Source organism: Saccopteryx bilineata, chromosome 5 (assembly GCF_036850765.1).
Source record: "Saccopteryx bilineata isolate mSacBil1 chromosome 5, mSacBil1_pri_phased_curated, whole genome shotgun sequence".
NCBI classification, from domain to species: domain Eukaryota; kingdom Metazoa; phylum Chordata; class Mammalia; order Chiroptera; family Emballonuridae; genus Saccopteryx; species Saccopteryx bilineata.
This window is the reverse complement of record NC_089494.1, coordinates 140177325-140202463: the sequence shown is the minus strand read 5'-3', so window position 1 is coordinate 140202463 and position 25139 is coordinate 140177325. Positions and strand designations below refer to the sequence as shown.

The following is a 25139-nucleotide window of genomic DNA, read 5'->3' as shown; positions in this document are numbered from 1 at the left end:
TGGAAGCAACTAGGCTGTTTACAAGAACTGAAAGGACTCAACACAGAGACAGCAATGGTTTGGGCAGTCATGGGAGGAGGGAGAGACCATGACCAACACAGTAGATGCATGGTGGAGAAGCGCCTTGTCCATACAGTGCCAGTGTGGCTGGTGCGTAGCAATGAACATTTCCCTTGTCTGGGCCCAGGTGCAGGCAAAAAGGTTGTCTGTGCTATGTTCTAGTAAGGTGTTTATTTGTTTACTTATTTTTGAATTTTTTATTTATTGATTTTAGCGAGAAAGGAAGGGAGAGAGAGAGAGAGACAGGAATATCAATCTGCTTCTGCATGTGCCCCAACCGGGGATCAAACCGGCCACCTCTGTGCTTTGGAACGATGCTCTAACCAACTGAACTATCTGGCCAGGGAAGGTGTTAAAAGAATATTTACCTTTGTGTGTAGTTCCTTTCTGTCTCGATGGAAAATTATATTCTTTAAAGCTCACATAAAGACATTACTGTTGAAATCTTGTGGTGCAAGTGTGTCAATAGTAATAATATATCCAGAACATTTAACTTCCTAGGAGGAGTGAGAAGATAGAGTAATTGGTGGGAAATTGAGGGATTCAAGTATGTTAAGGTACATAGCAACTGTGTGTGTGTATGTGTCAGTTTTGCTTATAAATTTTACCTTTAAAGTTGACTCAAGGGACTGGCTTTGAGTACTACTAGTGCAGGAAAAACCCAGTATGTATTTAATAATATTTCTTTACTTATTAACAGAAAAAATTTTTTAAAAACCCACAAAACTATGTAGGAGCCTGATTCTAGGAATACATCTCCGTGGAGAGAACACTAACGTAAAAGGCTGGGGTTTCAAAGTATGAATTCTAGAACCTTGATCATCGCCCAGTTTCAGCTGGTGAGACAGTGACTATATAATATATAAAGAAGTCCACTTTTTATTAGAATAGCAAACAGTCTCCATGGGTGATCACACAGAAGTTTTGAAAATGATTCTCTCTTCTCATCTCCCCATCCATACCTTCCACCTCATCTAAGAGTGAGTTGCCTTTAGTTGGTCCATAGCCTTTAGTGCAGTGGTCCCCAACCTTTTTTGGGCCATGGACTGGTTTAATATAAGAAAATATTTTCACAGACTGGCCTTTAGGGTGGGATGGATAAATGTATCATGTGACCGAGACAGGCGTCAAGAGTGAGACTTAGACGGATGTAACAGAGGGAATCTGGTCATTTTTTAAAAATAAAACATCATTCAGAATTAAATATAAATAAAACAGAAATAATGTAAGTTATTTATTCTTTCTCTGCAGACCAGTACCAAATGGCCCATGGACTGGTACCGGTCCGTGGCCCGGGGGTTGGGGACCACTGCTTTAGTGTATGAACTCAAGTTATCCAGTTTTAAGGGTTCATTCTAGTAGTAGGTTTAAAACATTTCCCACTGCATAATGGGAACATCATGTCATTCTCTCCGTGGGCTCTCTGTGGAGCCAAGGATGAAATTATCAGGGTTCTTTTTAGAACACAGTCTTGGAAACTCAGTCATAGCTTGGCAAACCAACGTAAGAATTCTGCCAAAGGCTTCCAACCTCTAAGCCATCCCGTGCTGATAAAGACATTCAGCGTTAGATTGACCTGTTCTGCCAAGGCTGAATGCTCGTATGCACCTCCACTGGGGATAAATCAGGTGGACAATGATTCTTCCAGTTGGATGATGGCAAGATTATTTTGAAGTGGACAAGGCCAGGATAACATACAGCTTACCATTAGGTACATGATACCAATTGCTGTGGCTAGGATTCATTCCCTCTGGCTGAGGGCCCATTCTGCTTAGTTGGTTGGTACCCATGCGATTTTGGCTACTGGATGTTAAATATTTTGACTAATCACCCACATTCCCAATATGGATGCACAGCCAATTAGAATTACTGTTAATGATTACATTTCTTTCTGTATTTGCCTACACATGAGGTCATGACAGTCTAATGAGATTTTTTTTCTGAGATTTTTTGCATCTCTTATTTTAAAGGTTAGTTATATAATGTACTTCCTAACCATATCACATCTTTTCACATCAGCAAACATGCTTTTAAACACCTATGCAGAAGTAATTATAAATACCTATGTAGGCACCCTGTTTTGAAAGAAATTTACTCAAATTTTCATGAAATAATGTTAATTTTACATTTTCTTTCATAAATAATAGTCTTTATTCTTCTAGACCAGGGGTAGTCAACCTTTTTATACCTACCGCCCACTTTTGTATATCTGTTAGTAGTAAAATTTTCTAACCGCCCACTGGTTCCATAGTAATGGTGCTTTATAAAGTAGGGAAGTAACTTTACTTTATAAACTTTATAAAGCAGAGTTACAGCAAATTAAAGCATATAATAATAATGACTTACCAAGTACTTTATGTCATATTTTTGCTAAGTTTGGCAGAATAAATCTTTATAAAACAACTTACTATAGTTAAATCTATCTTTTTATTTATACTTTGGTTGCTCCGCTACCGCCCACCATGAGGACCAGGTTGACTACCACTGTTCTAGATAGTTCTGTATTTAGAATCTTGATGTCTGTTTTTATTATCACCAGGAAAAAGGGGGGGTGTTTGATGTGTATTAATTGGGGTCAGGATCCCCCAAATTAAGATGTAATCCAAAGCCAGATAAGGAGAGAAAAAAACAGAGTAGTGACGAGCCCTGTAAGGGTTATTGTTCATCTTAAGTGGATTCTAGACATTTGAAACCCCCTTTAATTTTTAGAATTAGAATAATGATAACAATGCTGACCATTTATTGCACCTGATTCACCTTGAGCACTATATTTTGCTTTATACACAGTGGCATGTTTGAATCAATATGATACATTTATCTTTACATTCATTTGGGTTGATTTTGTGTTGTATTGTTTGATTGCATGGAAAATCGGGCCAGATATGCTCTGCTGGCTGAACCAGTCCCTCTTGTATTTATTTGATGACCTGTGAAGGCCTACTTTGCTCATCACTGAACCAAACCTTTTTCCTTTATTTTTTTTCAATTTGTTTAAATACTTTAATTCAACCGTTGTTACAGCTTATTGGTCATCAGAGTCATCAGTGGATATGTTACAGTTTCTAGGATGTAAAGCAGCTTCAATTTCTGAGTTACTATCTGCAGACTCACCCCAGAAGGCTTTAGACTTCAAGTTGGTATTGAATAGTTTCTTTTCATTGAGCCCTGCCTTGTGGAAGATAGAGTAAGGGAGGTATTTACAGAGGATCTGTGGTGGTCTGATGCAAAACTTCTGTCCCATGGCTGCCCCAGCCCTCCTGGAGTGAGAATCAGGAACTTGTTATCATAAAGTGATAACATCACACTTTGGGGATGCCCTGGAGCAAGTAAGTCATGACAGGGCCAAGGTTAGTGAACAGAGAGAAGACCAGCCGCGCTGTGTGGGGCAGACATACCTGGAGCCTCAGCTTCTGGTTGGATCCACGAGGGCTCGGAAATGGGGAGAGAGCCCCTGGGGTGAGGACAGCTTGAGGATGTCCCAGGTTCAGTTTAAAGGGGGAGCTGACTAGCCTGTGTGTGTGTGTGTGTGTGTGTGTGTGTGTGTGTGTGTGTGTGTAGCTGGAGGAAGTGGAAATAAAGCTGTAAAGCTGTAACTGCCAGTGAGGAACCTGGTGCACTCTGAGGTCCCTGAAAACAGTCACCCGCCTCCCTGCTCAGAGGGCTGAGGAGCCAGTCCAGTGGTGCTTAGATAAGGTAGCCTGACAGGGCTCCTTGTGGTTGCTACATATTTGCACCTTGCTTGCATTTTTTATTGGTCATTCTCATTATGAAATCCCCCATAACATGTAAAACTCTCAGGTCAGCGTTTCTGCACTGTTGGATCTTTCCAGAGACAGAATAAGGAAACCGGGAGTCCCGCCAATCTTCCCCTGCATTCTCAATGAAAAGATGGTGCGCAGGAGTGCCCTCTTAATGGGGCAGGGGTCTGGGCCTCTTAGAGCTGTGTGCTGGAATAATGCCTGGGTTCAAGCTAGTGCCTGGGAAATACTGTAGATGAAGGAGTTTGTAAGATAAGGAATCTATATGTATTCAGGGCATGGGCTCTGCTTCATTTTCAAACTTCTGTTGCCTCCGCCTTATTCTCTCGTTCCCTGTCACCTGCACGATGGGTCTCTTGTTCTCATTCACTTGAGACTACCTCCTCGCCCCTCATCTCCTGCTTAACCCACCCCCAGCCATGTGTGCCCTCCTGGTCTGTCAGGTCTCCCAGAAGTCGGGATGGGAGTGTGGGCTCCCTTGACAGCACAAACAGAGCAGGGAGGATGAACTTGAGAGGTTGCAAGGCTGGCTGTCCTTTCCCTTATATCCAGTTGGACAGATCTCAGTGAGCATCTGAGATTTTTGGGCTTTGACAGAAACAAAAAGTATCAAATACTTATATGGTAACTTAATATGTATTTTTTATTCTGCCCTTGCTAAACACAGCAGTATAATTGCAAACTAATTTTCCCTCTCCCCATTAAGTTGATTCCTTTTTATTGAGATATAATTGACATGTAATATGACATTAATTTCAGATGGGCATAATGACTCCACATCTGTGAATATTGAGAAAGAATCACTGCAATAAATCTAGTTAAATCCATCACCACATATGGTTACAAGTTTTCTTTCTTGTGATGAGAATTTTTAAAATCACTCTTTTAGCCACTTGCAAATGTATAATACAGTATTATTAACTATAATCACCATGCCGTACATTACACCCCTGGGACTTATTTATTTTATTTGTTGTTATAACTGCAAGTGTATATTACTTTACCTCCTGCCCCACCCCTGATCCTGCCCCTGGCAACCACCAGTCTGCTCTCTGTGTCTGTGATTTCTGAGTCATTGATCCTTTAGCCACTGTTTCTTCTAAAGGGGAGCTCAGGGGACCTTGCTGGAGTCCCTGCTCTCCAAAACTGGTGGTAAGGACAGCCCAGAAGTCACTGCTGCCTGAGCAGGAAGTACTGGGCTTACAGTGGTGAGTCCGGCAGGCTTCTCGTCAGCCTGTGGCAGCCCCAGAGGAGGTAGTGTCAGGGTTTCTTCTCTCCACCGTGCCTGGGATGCCCTTCCCTCTGCTGCCAGGTGCCCCTTCTCTCCTGGGTCATTGTTCTCCCAGCCTCTCGGAGCCCTGTTGCTCATAGGCTCAAGTAAGGAGAGGGTGAGTCAGTGACCCCCCCTGCAGGTTTCCCCATGCACGCCCTTTTCCTCTCTGCCCATGTGTCTGGATTGTACCACCTTGGAAAGGTGGCGAAGATGCTTACTCACTATTTTCCAGGACCAATAACTAGAAGTATGCCCAGAACAAGTTTCAGAAAAGATAATTTTAGTACTTTGGATAGAGTAGACCCACATTTACTGACTCTAAGAAGCTGTGACTTTAAAATTTAAACCACTGCACTACTTTCTTCCCAAACCCCACAGTGTTGAGTTCTATATCAAGGGCATTTGGTTGCTGTGGCTGCCGTAACAAATTAGCACCAACCTAGTGGCTTAAAACAGCACAAATGCATGATCTGACAGTTGTGGAGCTTATATGTGCAGAGTGGGTGCACAGGCCATTCTGGAGGCTCTGGGGGAGAATCCATTGCTTGCCTTTCTCAGCTTCTAGACGCCACCTACATTCTTTGGCCCACAGCCCCTCCTCCATCTTCAAAGTCAGTGGTGCAGCATCTTCTAGGGCCTCTGTGACCCCACTTCTGTCACCACACTTCCTTCCCTGCTGCTTCCCTGTCATGTATAAGGACTCCTGTAGTTGCATTAAGGCCAACTGAATGATTCAGTGTAGTCTCCCCATCTCAACATTTTTAAAGACGGGCATCTGCAAAGTCCCTATGCCACATACGGGAACATAGCTGCATGATCCAGGAATTAGGGTGTGGACATCTTATAAGGGCCAGTATTTAACCTCTCACATCAGGAAAGCCACACGGTCACACTTAGGTGTCTCTAAAAATAGGAATATCAAGGTAGATGTTCTAATTTGTTGTTTTATTTTCAGATGCAGAGAGAAATTGTTTATGCAAGAGGAGATGGGCCTGGAGCCCCTCGACCTGGATCTACCGCTCACCCACCGCATGTCATTCCAAACTCTCCCCCCTCCACTCCAGTGCCACATTCCATGCCTCCCTCCCCATCCAGAATTCCTTATGGGGGTCCCCGGCCAGTGGTGGTCCCTGGCAACGCCACCATCCCCAGGGACAGACTCTCCAGCCTGCCAGTCTCCAGATCCATCTCGCCCAGCCCAAGCGCCATTTTGGAGAGGAGAGATGTAAAGCCGGATGAGGACCTGAGTGGCAAGAACATGGCGATGTACCGGAATGAGGGTTTCTGTGCTGACCCTTATTTGTACCATGAGGGACGGATGAGCATAGCCTCTTCCCATGGTGGGCACCCGCTAGACGTCCCTGATCACATCATTGCATACCACCGCACGGCCATACGGTCAGCGAGTGCTTACTGCAATCCTTCTTTGCAAGCAGAAATGCATATGGAGCAGTCACTGTACAGACAGAAATCTAGAAAATATCCAGATAGCCACTTGCCAACTCTGGGTGCCAAAACGCCCCCCGCCTCTCCTCACCGAGTCAGCGACATGAGGATGGTGGACGTGCACGCTCACCACAACGCCCATGGGCCCTTACACATCCTGCAGCCAGATCGGGCCTCGCCCAGCCGCCAGGCCTTCAAAAAGGAGCCAGGCACCTTGGTGTATATTGAAAAGCCACAGACCACCCCGGGATTGTCGGGCCTGGTGGACCTCGGCCCTCCTCTAGTGGAAAAGCAGATGTTTGCTTACAGTACCACCACATTACCCAAAGACAGAGAAACCAGGTAAGATGGCCATGGTGGCCCAGGGTGGTCCATTCCCAGTGTGGAGTGTTGCTCTTCAGAGGTCAGACCAAGAGAACAGGTGTCCACGGAGCACAAGCCAGTGCGGTGTGCCCTGCGGATGCTGCAGAGGGAACGGGGGTGGGGTGGGGGGGTTGGGGGGGGTGTCGAAATCCATCCTTGTCTGTAGTTTCTAAACTGGTGGGTGTCAAGTAAGACAGGCCGTGGCCATGCTGAGAGAGGGCAGACATACCCCGAGTGGTCAGTGCCCCCGAGTGTGGGTCAGACTGGGTCATTGTTACCTGTATCTGAATAACTTGGAAGCAGATTGTGATTAGTGGAAACCATTCAGAGAAATAGATCAAGAGCCCGTAATAATTGATCTGCCACAGAAAATAAGGAGTGAAGGGTTCATGGGAGAACTGTTGAAAATGACAGTTTGTGTTTCTCCTGGTGCGGTGAAATTTTGTTTTCTCATCTGGTTTTGGGAAATGGAAAGAATGTATTACTGGCTGTCAGCGGGAGTGATAAAACATAAATTTGCATTAAAAATAGGATGGTTTAGATTTAGTACTCATTCCAGAGAGATACTGAGATCAGCAACATTGTCTAGTGAATGACACACTCTGGGCATTTAAATTTTTTTAATATTCATATTGTTATAATATGCCAGCCCAGAACCTTCTACTTAAAAACTCTCCAAAGGTCATACATATAGTAATAGAAAAGCTTATTTTGATAGAAGGAATTTCTCTACCCTGAATTGGTTAAAAGAAATCAATATAATTATTACCATAAAAAATCTAGTCAAAGAAATTGAGTCCAAGAAAGGTTAATAAGCCTTTTGCCAGTTGTCATATATGAATTTGGAAGAAGTATGAAAAATAAGATCTAGATGTGTAATCATTCAGTACCTTATAAGAACCATTGTTACCTGTTCCTCACTAAACAATGATAATATTGCTTACTACAGTTACGCAGCCTTGTAAAAACAAAGGCCGAATTTGTGAATGGACTATGAGTTGTCTATCTTACTTTTTCACACAAAAATCAGAAAGCTCTGTCCTCATTAGCAGAATTGTATCATGAAAGGGCTATCTCTCTTTATCTGTTCAGTCACCATGGAAGGATTCCTGGAGAATGGGAAGAGAATGAACATGGAAGTTTGGGGATTATTTACTAACATGTTCTTATCCTCTCTCTCGCACAACTGCGGAAAACACAGCAGGGGCGGCTGGTTTGATTACTAGGACTAAGAAAAATTAAGGATTGGAAAATGATGTTCATTCTCTTCTTCCCAAAGTCCTTAGAAAGCAAAAATTTAAGAATCTAAGAAAGGAATGCTTCTCGTGACCACGGACAGCTGAGGAATGTGGGGTAAATACTGAGGCTTATTAGAACAGACCAATGTCACAACTAGAGGGAAATTGACGGAGATGTGCCTTCAGGCTCAGAAGCCTGTGCCCTGTGCTTTCAAGAAAGGGTACCCACCCTCCACGGTGGGCTGTGCAGGACTGGTTGGGAAAGTGCCTCCCTGAAAGGATGGGGCTTAGAATCCTAAGAATTTAGTATAGGAAACAATAAAAATGATTAATCTCAGGGATATAATGTGAAGGCCTAAGCCCACCCCCCCACCCCCGTGTGATTCCTTTTGTGGGTCAGAGAGGATTGAGAGTGTGGTTCCTCCGTGGACCAGACCCAGCTGTTTCCACCCAGCTGGGCTATAGGGCGTGTTGGTCAACAACAGTGTTTGACTTCTTCCCAGCGCCTAAGCTCAGGGTCATTCATGCTGTTATCACATCTGTATAACGTAACCAGCATCATTGAACACAGCTTTTTTTTACAGGATTTAGTGATGGGAGAGAACCAAGTGAAGGAACTTTGTGCTGACATGTGGCATCCCCTCTGTATTGTATCAAAGTCTTGAAAAATTTTGGCCTTGAGTGGCACCAGAGTTCTCTCGGGACCTCTGCCTCCTCTTCGGGTTACTGTTTTACCAAAACCCAGAAAAATTCTATGGCTGTTAGAAACCCTTTTTAAACAATCTAAATTGTCTTATTTCTAGAATGACAAGTATAAGAAAAATTGACTAGGAAGATTAGTGTTCACCTAAAACATACTGTCATTATCACTACCATATTATAGCCTATGATTATAATTATGAAAATAAGTATGCATTTTTGCCTTTTTTTCCCCATGAAATGTGAAATAGCAGAAGAACTTGATCTCCAGAGGGTAGGATTGGAGTGCTTGTGAATACATGAGCAGGCTGGAGTCTCTTATCCTGTAGGCCTACACACATACACAGTCCACTCGACATGTAGAGTCTCCATTACTTAAACATTTAAACGTCCTCACTGACTCAGCCCAGGCACATGACAGAAGTGTGCATAGAACGGTTCTCTAGTAAAAACCACGTGAGTCTGGAGATCTTGCTCTCAGTACTCCCACCTGTCACCCCACAGTTGCCTCGTCATGCTTCCTCTTCACCTACAATTCTACCTCCCAGAGACCTGAATGACTGGGCTGAAATGAGTACTGCTGAGTACTACACCTACAAGGACTGCTATTTTAAAAAGATTACTAATGATAGGGGTTGTTTGTTTGTTTTTTACAGAGACAAAGAGAGAGTCAGAGAGAGGGATAGATAGGGATAGACAGACAGGAACGGAGAGAGATGAGAAGCATCAATCATCAGTTTTTTGTTGCAACACCTTAGTTCAGGGGTCGGAAACCTATGGCTCACGAGCCAGATGTGGCTCTTTTGATAGCTGCCTCTGGCTTGCAGACAAATATTTAATAAAAAAAAAATAATAACGTTAAAAATATAAAACATTCTTGTGTATTACAATCCATTCATTTCCTACTGCTCACGTTCATGGTTGCGGGTGGCTGGAGCCAATCACAGCTGTCCTCCGGGACAACACCAAATTTTTATTGGATAATGCGTAACGTACACGGGTCGTTGTATGGCTCTCACGGAATTACATTTTAAAATATGTGGCATTCATGGCTCTCTCAGCCAAAAAGGTTCCCTACCCCTGCCTTAATTGTTCATTGGTTTCTTTCTCATATGTGCCTTGACCGTGGGCCTTCAGCAGACCGAGTAAGCCCTTGCTCAAGCCAGTGACCTTGGGTCCAAGCTGGTGAGTTTTGCTCAAACCAGATAAGACCGCGCTCAAGTTGGCAACTTCGGGGTCTCAAACCTGGGTTCTCCGCATCCCAGTCCGATGCTCTATCCACTGCGCCACCTCCTGGTCAGGCTGGTAGTTAGCTTTTATTGAGAGCCTTTTATGGGCCAAACACTGGGTTAAGTAGTCTTTACACATCATGGGATATAATCATCATGACCGAGTGTGGTGTGTACAATCAGCACCTCAATTTCACAAATGCAGAAACTGAGCTCAGAGAGTTTAAGTAACTGACTCAAGGTCACGAAGCCAATGAGTGGCATAGAATGTCCAGGTCCATTAAAGAATCCATACCTTTTACTGATATGTGATAGTCTGCTGGTGGGTAAGAACTATGAGCCTCGTCTTCACCCAGAAGAGATGTGAATTCTGAGAGTTTGAACCAGAATTTTTTAAAAATGGTTTCAGTACTAGCTTCTATTTACAATCATAAACATGGTAGAATTTGCATAATTACCTACTAAATATATACATGTCATTTAAAATGTAACTGCCCCAGCTAATACGTAAGCACAATTATGCAGAAATAAGGAAAGAATATAAAGAAAATTCTTGGTAGATTCTTTTTTCAAAAAATGAATGTGAGTACAATGCCAATGAAAAAATTTAAAAACAAGAATGCAAAACAATTACCGAAGCACAAAATTATAGCCTGTTGTTTCACCTGTACCGTGATGTTATTTCAGATATGTTAGTCTATGTGAGTGTTTTCTAAAGGTGCCTTCAACCCCTAAACATCTAACTTTGTGAGCACAGGGTCCTACAAACTGCCAAACCGATTTGTTGCAGTTTCATGACGTTCAAAAGCAAATGAGTCTGATGGTACTTTGTATACAAAACCTTGAAGTGAAATTTTACATCTAAGATGCGGAGCCACAGACACGCAAGAGGGAGCCTCAGAATGCAGTGGCAGTGCTTTCTTTTGGGCATGGCTGGATTCAGACGCTGTAAAGAAGAGCATTTCTGTTACATAGTCTGAATAGCTGCAGGATGTTTGAAATCCCAGAGAAAATTTTTTCTTTTCCATCTGTACTCAGGAAACTTCCAATGGTAGCTCCCCCCCCCCCCAGGGCACATGATTTCATAACAGCTCTATTGACTTGAAAATGAGTTCAAAGTAATTTCATCTTGATTTTCATATTTAGTCATGTGCCTTGACTTAATGAATTTGGTATCTCTTTCATTATAAACATGGTTCCACAGAGCATTGAGGACTGGCAAATTAGACATAGACTATCTGGAAAACAGAGTGTATGTAGGAGAACGTGTATGTTAGTAATGCTCTCCTTCCGAGATGACCATGGACTTTGGGGTAGAGGAGCAGATTACAACTGCTTTGACCTTCAGGATAGCAACCTTCATGTCTGAGCTTCTAGGAAGAAAAGGAAACGATCTTGAGTGATGAGATGGTTTTACTCAGATGACTTCCCTCCAGCTTGGACTCTGAGAGAGAGTGGGTCCCTGTGACTGCTGGGGAGCCCCAGGGGGACAGTGTGTGACAGATAACTCAGTGCACGAGCCTGTCTTCTCTGGGCTATAAAACTACTTCATTAAATACCACTATTATTTCTGTTCATGGCACATAACATAGCCTTTAATAATTGTAAATTTCTAGGACATTTATGTTTTGCTATTTTCTGTTTATAGTTTGGGTCATATAATGTGCAGTATCTTTATTGACATAACACTCTAAATTCAAGGTTGCTCATTTTAAAGTGATTGATAACTCTCCTTCCAAATGTATAACAGATTACACCTAATGTGATATTTTTCAAAACATGGTAAACTTGCACTAAGATCATATCTTACCATTTTGCACCTACAGTAGCTTTTAAATTCTTCAAACTAGTCACAAGTTCACAGCGAAGCACGTTCTTGCCCTGTCGGGGCATGTATATATGTGGAGAAAGAGAAGCCACGTGAGAGCCGCTATGATTTTTAAAACACCGTAGAGTTGAAGAAACAGAACCTCTTGTCTTGAGGCAGTTAGAAAGAAAAGAAAAAACTCTGTGTACAGGAGGAAGCCTACATGCTAACTGGTAGCTTGTGTCTGTTCTTAATCATTTTACATCATTTCCTCATTTTATGAGGATTAAATCTTCCTGTGTCTATAGCTTTGAGGGGTGGCGTGCATCCTTGGTTTAGCAGTTGATTCAGTGAAAGTCTAAATTCAGATTCATGTCATTTAAACACGTTCACAGTGACTGATAGACTTTTGAAGATTTTCTAAACTATGCTTTATCCTTCTAGAAAGGTGGATCTGAATGATTAAAATAGAATGATTGATTATTTTTCATCTCTGGCATGTATCGTCAGGAGTGAGCCACATCAGAGGTATCCTAAGTAATTAGATTTGGCATCTTTGTAAAGCAAGGTTTTCTTCTCTTGTTTGCTATTGATATTTGGGGCCTGACAATCTGGAGTGGGAGTCTCTCGTGCATTGTGGGAAGTTTAGCAGCATCTCCAGCCTCTATCCTACCAGATGCCAGTAGTACGCTACCCGCAACCCCAGCCAACCCTGCCCCAGTCATGACTATCAAAAATGTCTCCAGACATTGTCAAATGCACCCTGGGGCATAAAATGCTCCTGGTTGAGAAGCACTGCTCTAAAGGAGATTTGGACTTTTTCTACTTAATGCAGTAGAGAAATGGAAGAATACCTCACACTTCAGGAATATAAATTGTGACATATAAAAATACAGATCTTGACAATTTTACAGTCCTGTTCTTACTTCTTGGTAAGTCAACTTTGTTATTGTTATACCTGCTATCCTCACCTTCAGTTCAATCTGCTATCAACCATTTATTGAGAGGCAGTGACAAGCAGTGTTTAGGAACGTGGACTCCAAAGTCAGATTGCTTGGGTTCAAATCTCAATTCTAACACTTACTAGCAGTTAGGACCTTTGACAAGTTACTAAATCTTGCCATGCCTCAGTTTGTTCATCTGTAAAATAAGAATGGTAGTAACAGGATGTCATAGGGTGGAAGAAGAAATTATAATTAAGTGCCTTGTGCCATTCCTGCTATCTCATAAGTGCTCAGAGTGAGCACCCTCCTAAGTATTATCAAACAGAGCTGATTACACAGAGCTGGCTAGGACAAAGAACTGTTTGTGAGTGTAATACCAAGAAGGGTGCCATAAAGCAAGAGAGGGGATTACAGGAGACAGTAAAACTAAGTGTGGACAGAGAATGAAATCAGATGGGCTTTGGGATCCAAATTAGAATGTTTAGACTATCAAAGCCATTTTAAGTCCATTTCAGGGGAGTAGTCAGGGTTGCACATCTTGGATAAACACATTCTTTTAAAAGGGCACCTGAGCCTGACCGGGAGGTAGCGCAGTGGATAGAGCGTCAGACAGGGACACAGAGGACCCAGCTTCAAGACCCCGAGGTCATCAGCTTGAGCGCAGGCTCATCTGGTTTGAGCAGAGCTGACCAGCTTGAGCCCAAGGTTCTGGTTCGAGCAAGGGGTCACTCAGTCTGCTGTAGCCCCCCTGGTCAAGGCACATATGAGAAAGCAATCAATGAACAACTAAGGTGCTGCAATGAAGAATTAATGCTTCTCATCTCTCTCCCTTCTTGTCTGTCTGTCCCTATCTGTCCCTCTCTCTGACTCTCTCTGTCTCTGTCACAAAATAATAATAATAATAATAATAATAATAAAAAAAAAGGCACCTGAGCTGTGTGACTGAGGACGAAGACGCCTAACCAGGTGAAGCTGAGATGATTAGGTTACCTGTTTTAATGCCTAATAGTGCCTGACTCCTTCAGATCTTGTCTCCATTGCTTTTCCATGTAGCTCTAATTATGGATCAATAAGTGTTTTTCAAGCTCCTCTTATATGCTTCACTGTGGGCTGGATGCTCTGCAGGACACAAGGAAACTTCTGTGTGGTCCTCATGTACCTGGAAGATAAACTGTGAAGACCATCACAAAACATTATAATTGTCATATAAACATATAAGCTAAGCCACAACTAAGTATAGGAAGCTTCCAAACTCTGAATGCCTCCTAAATAACTGTTTTATAGAAACAGCCTCAGAATAGGATTTCCTTCATGGGTGATGCTCATTAATTCTCTTCTTGTCACTTTGACAGTGACAGTGTCTCCAGTGAAGCACAGAGAAGGGAGGAGGTCATGTCCAGTCACTAAGAAGGAGAAGTGGCTCTCCCAGGATCCACAGCTCCATTCGGGAGAAGTTCTGTCCCCAGCTTCTCTAGGGCCGGCTGGAAAGTCAGGCCGTGTTTTTCTTGAAAACAGTAAGGAATAATGATAAAACTAATAATACATTGAAAGTTATAGATGCTTCTGGGACCAGCTGGAAATTCAACCACCATTTATTCCAAGTTCTAAATAATGCAAGTACAAGTAAATTTTTAATTCCAAGCCTAATTTGGGGACTGTTTGTACATAATTAATTCCAAAGGAGTGATACAGATAGTAATTGCTATGAATTCAGACAAGGGAGAGCCCTCTTGAACTTATTCTGGTCTGGGAACCTTCGTGGGCACGTGGAGGTGAACTAGACTTTAAAGGATATGTATTACAGAACGAAAAGATACCGTTTGGGGAGTCAGACTGATCTTTAGCCAAAATTTGCTTCATCTTAACCATCACAGTGCCTATAAAAGTGACATCTGGATATGATGTTTTGCCTGTCTTGGAAGTCAAGGAAGGGCCGATAAGATGAATTATTATTTCTGTCACAGGAATATAAACTTCATGGTTAAGTAATATTTGCTAGTCATTTCTTAACTGCTGAGTTCAGGCAACAGCTGTCTAATAAACATGATACTTAACCGCCTGACAAAATTTGAAGATATCCCACCTCTTATACAAAGAATATTCTATCAAAAATACCAGTGGAATGACTGTCACAAAGTCTGTGTTACTTCAGTTTCTCAAAAGGAAAAGCCATCATCTGTCACTAATTAGATGAAATTTAAATATGTTCTTGTATCCTCTTTGAATATTTATGAGGTGCTGTCAATCAAATGCCCTGTGTCTGAAACCAGAAACTAAACTAAAGGAATCTAAATACTGTGAGATTCAGATAAACCCCTTTCCTTGCCAACTGGAACCTCTTTCAGGTTCAGCCTCCTTGAAAGACTCAATGTGGACTCATGTGGGTTCTACCCAGCCTGAAGATGCATCTCTAAGTAGTGAACAGCCCAGCAGCTGGATACTCCTGGGAGCTCATGATGTCCAGGCAACATTTTAGCCTCTTTTAGGATGAGTTGTCCTTCTGTCTTCTGAAGACCATGGAGATTGCACTTGTTTGAATTTTGGACTTCGTTTTTCATGAATGAAGTTATTCAAAATTAGAGTCAGGCCTAACCAGTGGTGGCACAGTGGATAAAGAGTCAACCTAAAATGCTGAGGTCACCAGTTTGAGACCCTGGGCTTGCCTGGTCAAGGCACATATGGGAGTTGATGCTTCCTGCTCCCCACCTCCTCCTCTCTTTTCTCTCAAAAATGAATAAATAAAATTTAAAGAGGGTGTGTGTGTGTGTGTGTGTGTATGTGTGTGTGTGGTCGGGTCTAAGTATGAATTTGAACTTTCAAAAACTGCAGGTCTTAAAAAGGCAGTATTGCCCACAACACTCATAGGAGCAAGGTACATTGCAGGAGTCCCTCCTCTCCCTCCCTGTCCATCGTCAGAGTCCGGTCAGGGATTTTACAGAAGGAGAACAGGAGACTTCCCAAAGGTCCATTGACAGGAGCCACCACCGGTCAAGTGATGTTTTCACTCTCCTGCTCTCAGTATTTTCTTGTCCTTATAATAAATGCAGTGAATCCTAACTCCTCCAACAAGCACAGGTGTCTAAGAAGACAAAATCAAAGTACACTTGAGAGACGCCTAGTATTGGAAATGTTTCCCTTCTTTTTCTTTAACACTCATTATTGTATTTCTTTTGAGTCCGTGCCGAGACTACAGATCCAAAGCAGGTTTCTGGATCTAGGGATTCTAGTCTCACAATGCCCTTGGGACCACCGTCTCCCCACAGCTCTGACACTCTCTCCCATGGGGTGGTAAATTACAGGCCAGTGCTCAGGCAGCGAGAACCTGAACAAACAGCTCCTCATACTGCTTTGTACCAGTACAAAATATGAGCTGTCACTTACAGAGCATGACTATTAAAAACTGCCCTCAGGGAAGAAAAAGAAAATGCAAAGTTGGTGATTTTAGCAAGCAGGGTATAGGCTTGCCCTGGGAGGGATGACTCTTGTCATTGGGGAAGAGGAGGGCCTCACCCACCTGGTGAGTCACTGGTTGGGCAGCTCGGAGCCATGCAGGGAGCACAGATGTGCAGGTGTCTCTGCAGGTAAACTAGCTGTTTCCTTAGGGACCCTACCTCCCTAAGCCTTGATGCCTTTTGCCAGAACAAGATAGTAGCCATGACCTTAGGAGGGTTCTGTTCCTTTTCTGAGCCAGAAAGTTCTCTATAAATAAGATTCTTCATTGACATGAAATTGTGAACCTATTGTTCCTTGCAGAAAGGAGCAATGGTGTCCACTTAGTTCTGAGGACTGTTTGTCCTCATGCCTGACTTGGGACTGTATTCTGGTCCCAGCCAGAACAGCCTTCCAGAAGGGAGTTGTGAAATTAAGTAAAGGCCACCTGGAGCGTTCTCAGGAGCAATTGCTGTGCTGGACAGAAGGCCGTCAGGAGGCTGGAAATCGAGGTGGTGCCTTCACATCGGGAGCCCGGGCCAGGCGTGGCCAGCTTTGCCCAGCCTGCTGGCCTGACCTGCTGGCCTGACCTGCTGTTTACTTCTTTTCTTTTTCTTCTTTTGCTTCAGTCAAGATCATTGAATTAGAATGGAAAGAAGACTATGGGGCCTAGATAAGTTTCCTACAACTAGAAAATCGTGGGAGTTGAGAAGTGTGAGTAGAGCAGGACTTCAGGCGCGGTGGTGTCAGGCATGGGCATTAGAGCATGGCACCGTATTTAACAGAGGCGGGAGCCCTGTTTCCTCTGTGTGCGGAGCGCTCACTCCGCCTTGTACACTCCCTGCCACACGCTCCACCCCACCTACGCTGGCTTCCTGCGTCTGAACTTGGTTGGGGCTTTCCTGCCTCTGGGGAATCTGCATCTGTTCTCGTCCAGCAGTCGTCTGTCTACCTGGGCGGCTTCTTGCCAATGTCAGTCAGGGCTTCATCACACACCATCTGCTCCAGGGGGGCCCTTCCCCAGCACCCGTCATATGCACACACACATACTCAGTGGTATGGTTAAGTAAATAATATATGTGCATTTATATGGAAGTGTATATTCTATATTTAGTTTGCTGTACCATTACCCTCACCTGTAAAATATAAGTTTCATGATGGCAAGAAGCCCTTTGTCTTACTCACAGCAATTGCCCCAGCGTCTGCCACTGTGCCTGACACACAGTCCATGCCAGGCACATATTTGGGGGTTTTTTTTTGTTTGTTTTATTTTGTTTTTTTAGCGAGGGACAAAAAGGAGAGAGAGATGAGAAGAATCAAATTGTAGTTGTGGCACTTTAGTTGTTCATTGATTGTGTTCTCATATGTGCCTTGATAGGGGGCTCCAGCTGAGCCAGTGACCCCTTGCTCAAGCCAGTGACCTTAGATTTAAAATCAGCGACCTTTGGGCTCAAGCCAGTGACCATGGGGTCATGTCTTGATTCCACACTCAAGCCAGCGACCTCAGGGCTTGAATCTGGGACCTCAGCATCCCAGGTCAACACCTAATCCACTGCGCCACCTCTGGTCAGGCAGGGAGATGTTTGCTGAGTGAGTGAAGGGGAAGAGGTAGAAGGAAGCCTCCGCACCTGTAACGTGCATTTTCTCGCTTGCCCTCATTCCCCATGTCTCTGCAGGATGACAGCCTGGGGGACAGGGAAGGCAGTTGTTACCCTGGTTTGACAGTTGAGGGAGCTGAGACGCAGAGATAGTAAGTGATTTATCAGTAGAGATTTGTATCTCTTCCTGGATGTCTGTTGGTCAAGTTCAACTGAGCATGTCCAAATGAAACCATCTCACACATGACAGTTTCATCCACTATTTAGGTCAAAAGCCTTGGTGTCATCTTGGTCACTGTCTCACATTCCACATCTGGGCAGCCAGAGATAGTTCTGTATCCAAAGATGCCCTGGCTCAGTCATTCCTTTCTGCCTTGCTTCCCCATGCTGGTCCAAGCTACTACCGCTCTCACCTGATCTGTCTCAGTGACCTCCTACCTGGTCCTCCCACGCTCTCCCCGCCCACTTCTGCAGTCAGCGCAAATCTAAGTTAGTTCCTGGTCACCTGCTTCCCATAAATGTCATTAGTCTGATGCTTCTGCTTTTGCCTGGAGCTCTGCTTATTTAGACCACTCTGTTCTACTTGTCTTCTTCCTCTTCTCCCTCTGGCTCAATCCTGCTATATGTTTTAGCTTCCTTAAAAAGTTTTCTCTGAGGAGGAGTAGCTGCTCCCAGCTGACTGCTTTGACTCTGCCATCCAGAACCATTAGACCACAAGGAGTACCCACGCTCTGCAGGCTCCAGCCTCCTGGGCCCACTGAGCTCAGTCCCCGCAAGCCGGTGACCTAGGAAAGATTGGCCGCATGCACCCCCAGGGCTGTCACAGTGCTCAATAGCAGTTGTGGAATTGAACTTACTGGTCATCAAACATCACCTGACGCAGCAGTTACACTATGTGAGGAATCTGGAAATACCATCATCTCCACAGCATTTCTCTTCACATCTCACTGTAAACTCTCATTCTCTCAATGCCTTGGTAAATTTATGAAGATTAGATATAGCTTCCCCTACCCAGATCCCCGTAAATGGGGCTCCATTCTTTGCCTGCCTCTGTACGTTCGTCATTCGATGTGCGTCTCCATAGGCCATAAGTAAAACACAGAGGTTTTCCCAGTAAACACCTTTGCTTTGGTCATGGTCTGTTTCCTGACTTGGGAAAAATCTGTTTGCCTGATTAGAGGGTTCCACAGTCGATTTTGGAGTTTCTGACTTGGACAGGAAAATGATAACCAAGTAAATTGAAAGTCAGAGTATGTCTGTGAAGGAAGAGCTTGAGGATCTATAATGCCAAACTTTTTTTTTTTTTTTTTGTATTTTTCTGAAGCTGGAAACGGGGAGAGACAGTCAGACAGACTCCCGCATGCACCCAACTGGGATCCACCTGGCACGCCCACCAGGGGGCGACGCTCTGCCCACCAGGGGGTGATGCTCTGCCCCTCCTGGGCGTCGCTTTGTTGCAACCAGAGCCACTCTAGTGCCTGGGGCAGAGGCCGAGGAGCCATCCCCAGCGCCCAGGCCATCTTTGCTCCAGTGGAGCCTCGGCTGCAGGAGGGGAAGAGAGAGACAGAGAGGAAGGAGAAGGGGAGGGGTGGAGAAGCAAATGGGCGCTTCTCCTATGTGCCCTGGCCGGGAATCGAACCCAGGTCCCCCGCACTCCAGGCCGACGCTCTACCGCTGAGCCAACCGGCCAGGGCCTATAATGCCAAACTTTTAAAAAGGTTCTCAACATGGATGTTGAAGCTATAAGGGATGATGCCCTTTGGGGTGACAGGAGGCCATCTTCCCAAGCTGAAGTCATCCAAGGGTGTGAGGGATTTTCTAGATGCTGGTAGGGAATTGGTGTGTGTTATGTGCCACTGAATCAGCTCCGACTCATAGACATCCTACGAATGAATGATGTGCACAGTGTCCTGTCCTCGGCAGCCCCGCTCAGCTCCTGCAGACGCATGCCTGTGGCTTCCTCCACTCCCTCCCACCGGTGCTCTTCCCCTCTACCTGCTGCCGTCTGTGTTCTCAGCACACTTGTCGTTTCCAGAGAACCCTGCCTTCTCACCATGTGCCAGATGGATAACAGCTTCAGTTTCCTCATTTTTGCTCCAGTGATGTTTCAGGCTTACTTTGGTCTGGGACACACCTGTTCATTTTTCTAGTGGTCCTGCATATCTGTAGAGCTCTCCTCCAATACTTTTTCAAATTAATCAATTTTTTTTCCTGTCAGTCTACTTCACTGTCCAACTTCTGAACCTGTACAAAGTAATTGGGAATACGAGGGTGTGGATGATCTTAGCCTTGGTCTCTAATGGCACTGGGGAATTTACAGATGAGTAATTCAGAATTCAGAAGTGGGGGAGATGCTGAGCATTGGACAGACAATGGAATGAAGTGGCAATAGAGAACTTAGAACAAAGGTCCCCAAACTTTTTACACAGGGGGCCAGCTCACTGTCCCTCAGACCTTTGGAGGGCCGGACTATAAAAAAAACTATGAACAAATTCCTGTGCACACTGCACATATCTTATTTTAAAGTAAAAAAACAAAATGGGAACAAATACAATATTTAAAATAAAGAACAAGTAAATTCAAATCAATAAACTGACCAGTATTTCAATGGGAACTATGCTCCTCTCACTGACCACCAATGAAAGAGATGCCCCTTCTGGAAGTGTGGCGGGGCTGGATAAATGGCCTCAGGGAGCCGCATGCGGCCTGCGGGCTGTAGTTTGGGGACCCCAACTTAGAACATACTCAGTCTTCCTTCTCCATGAGCAGTGGGCAGAAGGACAAACAGTAGCCTTTAAGGTCAGAGTTATGAATGATATTACTTTAATTTTTTTTCTTCTTTTCCAAGTGAGAGGAGGGGAGATAGAGAGGCAGTCTCCTGCATGAGCTCTGACCCGGATTCACCTGGCAACCCCCATCTGGGACTGACGTTCTGCCCATCTAGGGCCATGCTTGCAACCAAGCTATTTTTAGCACCTGAGGTAGAGGATCCATAGAGCCATCTTCAGGGCCAATGCTCAAACTAATCAAGCCATAGCAGTGGAGGAGGAGGGGGGAAGAAAAGGAGGAGGAAGGGTGGAGAAGCAGATGGTCACTTCTGTGTGCCCTGACTGGGAATCGAACCCAAGACATCCACATGCCGGGCCAATGCTCTACCACTGAGCCAACTGGCCAGGGCATTAATGATATTACTTAACGACTCTCAGTGTACCAAGTCCTCATCTAAGGACTGAAAATGCAAGAGAAGTGCAAGAAATGGTCCTTACCTTTAAGGGTATACTGGGGTAAGGAGACAGTCCTAATGCACACAAAATATGAGCCTCAGCTCCATCCTTGTTTTTGATAAATCTGAATAACTCAGTAAGTTATATTTGTTGGGAGTTTTGGAAGAATATCTTTCACAAATAGGTGAAAGTGGGGCAGAAATTGAAAATTTGGGACTCAATCCTATTTGAAGCTTTACCACAAGTCCGGATAATTTGAATTCCAGTGCTCTGTTGAAGTCATCTGAAAACATCATCTTTAATTACTTTGGGGTTTTCCCCATCATTCCAGATCGTCAGGGCATGAGCAAACAAGGACGTAGCCTAGCTTTAAGCCTGTCCACTATTCAGTTCTGGAAAATGCCTTTGGCACTGCCAAGAACTAAAAGGTTTAGTTCTCTTAGATTTTTCCTAGGGGAAAAAAAAGTAGCATTGTGAAAGGAGGGAACTGCTTAATGAGGATACCTCATTCCTGCTTTGTCTGCGGCAGCTTGCCCTGCGCCTGGCACAGCTCACGGGCTCAAAATCATTTGCTGATCAGGTATTAGCCATTCATCACTTTCTGGGGGGTGGGGAGAGATGAAAGGAGACGAGCAAGAACAAAAAATAAAAATCACAAAGTATCAGAACTAGAAGTGAACTGATGGAACATGAGAAAGTCCCAAAAGCCAGCCCTGGTTACTGCTCTTGTTACTGACTGTCCTGCACCACCGGGTTCAAAGTTAGTAACTGGTTCAGAGGGGGATGATCTTACTGGGGGGCCAAACCAATCCTACCAGCTCTTCGGGCTGGTTTCAGCCAGCTCCCAGCCCTCATTCTTGGAGATTTAAAAGCACAGCCTAAGGGCTTTGTTAAAGGGGAATTACCAGTTTCGTACTTGTTATGGCCTTGACTTGTCTTTTAATAGCCATTAATTTACTCAGATAGGCAATGATAAGGACTTAATTCAGGTTTAATGAGAACTCGGTCAGAACAAAAGGACAGGTCCGTGGTCAAAAAATGTTGAAGGTTAAACTTGAATCAAAAAGTTGTGTAAATGGAGTTACTGGCTGAAAATATTCCCTCAAATTCAGTCTTTTTTCCTCTCTCTGAAAACTGCACACAGTTTGGGTTTTGCGTGTCTTCCAGACAGACAGGGGTGCAGGAAAGCCATTGCAGCAGCAGGAATGTTAATACTGGGATCAGCACCTTCCCTGGGTTTGGATTTTAACTTTTATTAATATTATGCTTGGGCCCGAGGAGTCACTCATCCAGGCTGACTTACGGGACTACATGATGAGTTAACCACACATACTAATCCCATAAATAAGGTTTATGGAATGAGAGAAAATGGTTTATGAAATCACTTTTAAACCATCTTTTCTACAGTAATTATACCAGCCCTGTAATACTTTAAACCCAGCAATATTGGCAAGAATTAGCTTAAGCGTATTTTTTAAAAACTGATTTTAGAGAGAGAAGAGAGAAAGGAACATCACTCTGCTCCTGTGTGTGCCCTGACCAAGGACTGAACCAGCAACCTCTGTGCTTCAGGACAATGCTCCATCCAACTGAGCTGTCCGGCCAGGGCTTACGCAGCTTTAATATTCTGACAATTATTATACAAAATTGCCCCTGCAATAAAATGACAGGGTCGTGTATCATTTCTCTTCTCCCACTGCATTTCGCTTTTTTCCCCTTTCACATTAAAACATACTTCATAACATTTCGTCATGGGCAAAGGCTGCACAAGTTTCCAGCTGCTGTAATTTAGTTAACCCATTAAATTATTTCCAGATTACCATCCATGAAATGGAAAGACAATCTTATGATTTTATAAATCAGATAATCTCCCTCAAATGAATCCTGAAACCAGAAACACTTTGATAATTAAATAGGAGAGGAGAAGTTTTCTCATTCCCATGTGCTAAAGGATTGTATTTTCATAAAGGGGTTTTGGCCGAGACTGTGGAACACGCGTGTGCCATCCGTGTGCTCAGTGCCTCGGGCCACATGCAGGACCCACTGTTCCCTGGGCAGTGGGAGAGAATTACTCTCTCGACTGTCAAGCTCAGGCGTCCTGAACTCTCAAGGCTCTGAGAGATTGTGTTTCTCTCCTGTTGGCCCAGCAGTGACAGAGCCTGGAGGAAGCACTAACTTCCATTCTCACAGATGCAGGAAGGGCAGCCAAGAGTGTGGACACCTGGAAGGAATACAGGGCGCTTCCTTCAAAGCCTCCAGACTCTTACCCCAGAAGTTCTGCAACTATGTCAACAGGACCCCTGAAGAGCAAGGAGAGGAAGTTATCTTTCTCTGAATCTAAAGCCGTTGTCTGCGAAGCACAGCAGACAGCCAAGAACCCACTGAGCTAAGGGAAGTGCCACCCTGTGGATGCCTGCATGGAGACGACCCAACCTGTGCTGTAACGTTGTGCAGTTTGAACTGCCGTGATGAATCACTTGCAGATCAATGTCCTGAATCTGGAATGATCCAGATGCTTTGTTTTGGTTTTTAATGCTTAAACAAGATAAAAAAGTTGTTGGTGAGAGAGGAATCAGAAAGAACACTGAATTAGCCCTAAGCAGGACTGTGTTCAGAGTGCGTGTCGGGCCACTTCCCTCTTATCAGAGTCTCACTTGTTTTCCACTGTCGTAGACTCACCTATCTTTTACATTTGTGAGTAGTACTGCCATCTGTGTGTAGTTAGGTTGTTGCAAACCTTCCGACCTCGCTCTCCAGCTTCATGGAACCCATCAAGCTGCTTCCTCACCAAAGCCGTCTAGACACAAAAAAATATTGTGCTGCTTTTTTTAAGAAAATGAAAGAAAGCCTTTGTCTAGGATTGGATAAGTGCAGGAAACTAGTCTATCTCAAGGAAGCTCTGACAGCACCTCGACTCCGAGGGTCATGAGTTTGATTTCCAGCATTATCATGGGGAGAACTGGGCAGCTTCTGCCCCGTACTCAGCGGGTCCCCGTGGAAGTCACTCACTTCCCAAGAGCCCATCTGTGTGAGTTGGTGTCTTCCACATGGCAGGGGGCATGATCAGCCACCACCCATTGACTTCTGAGGTGCCATGGTGACTGGATAAAGTTGGGATACCCATTGGGTATTTACTAACCCACTTTCTTGAGTGGAGCTGCTTACTGATTTTTCTCCTTGGCACATACCCTGTGTGTGGCAGAGAGGAGACCAGGGATGCAGGTGTGAGCGGAAAGGCTACGCAGCTCAGGGTTTTAGCGTTCGCTGCTGCGCCTGGGAGCACGTGGCAAGTCTCTGCACAAAGACGGAGATGCATATCCACGCTCACTGCTTGAGATTTCTCCTTCCCACACTATTGGAGCGGAGCAATCGCACTGTTTATTTCTAAATTGTTCCTTTTTCCTTAGTGGGTTTACAACCATTAACTGTCTAGACTGAATGACTCCAAGAAACTCGGTATTGTGACAGAACCGTCCATTTTAAACTAAAAAAAATGGATGGAATCTGAAGTCAGGAGCTTGTAACTGTTCATATGGCACTAAGGGTTCTGTTCCAAAGGCAGAATGCAAGGCCAGAAAGTGTGTTTGGACATTACCCTTGAATGTCCTCTTGATTGCCATGGAGTTTGAGATTCAGATATTACATCTCTCAATGAGTTATGTAAACAGTTACTGATTTCCAAGGGAAGAACCGACCACCGTGACTTTTTTCCGTTGGACACCAGATAAAACAGTTAGCTTGTGTGTGGAAGCCACAGTATGTGGCTATGCTGTTTGTAGCCCAGGAATCACCATTGCTTACACGGTGCAGGTTGGTGGGACTGGGACCGCAGTGAGGACTAGGGCCCCTTCTCCGCCGCAAGCTCACGCTGGGACACCTGCACTTGGGGCACAATGGGGGTGAGGTTCCCACACTCTTCACACTGACCTCCCTGTCTCCCCTTACCGATTTAAACTCCTTAACACGTGTAACTGAATTTGCACGTTGTGACGTGTGCGATGCTGCCTGTGCCCTGCTAGTGGAGTGAGTCACACGTGATATTGTTTGTATAATGTGCTGAAAATAACAGCT

At 44.3% G+C, this 25139-nt stretch overlaps 1 protein-coding gene across 22 annotated transcripts in view; it reads left to right on the top strand.

Moving 5' to 3' along the window:
- KIAA1217 (KIAA1217 ortholog) overlaps positions 1-25139 on the top strand; it is a 623712-nt gene that overhangs the window by 545118 nt on the left and 53455 nt on the right. For all 22 annotated transcript variants that reach the window (XM_066233561.1, XM_066233566.1, XM_066233573.1 and 19 more), the window contains one exon: positions 6047-6879. In XM_066233561.1, the coding sequence (XP_066089658.1) occupies positions 6047-6879 (833 nt within the window). The remainder of the gene's footprint in view (positions 1-6046; positions 6880-25139) is intronic.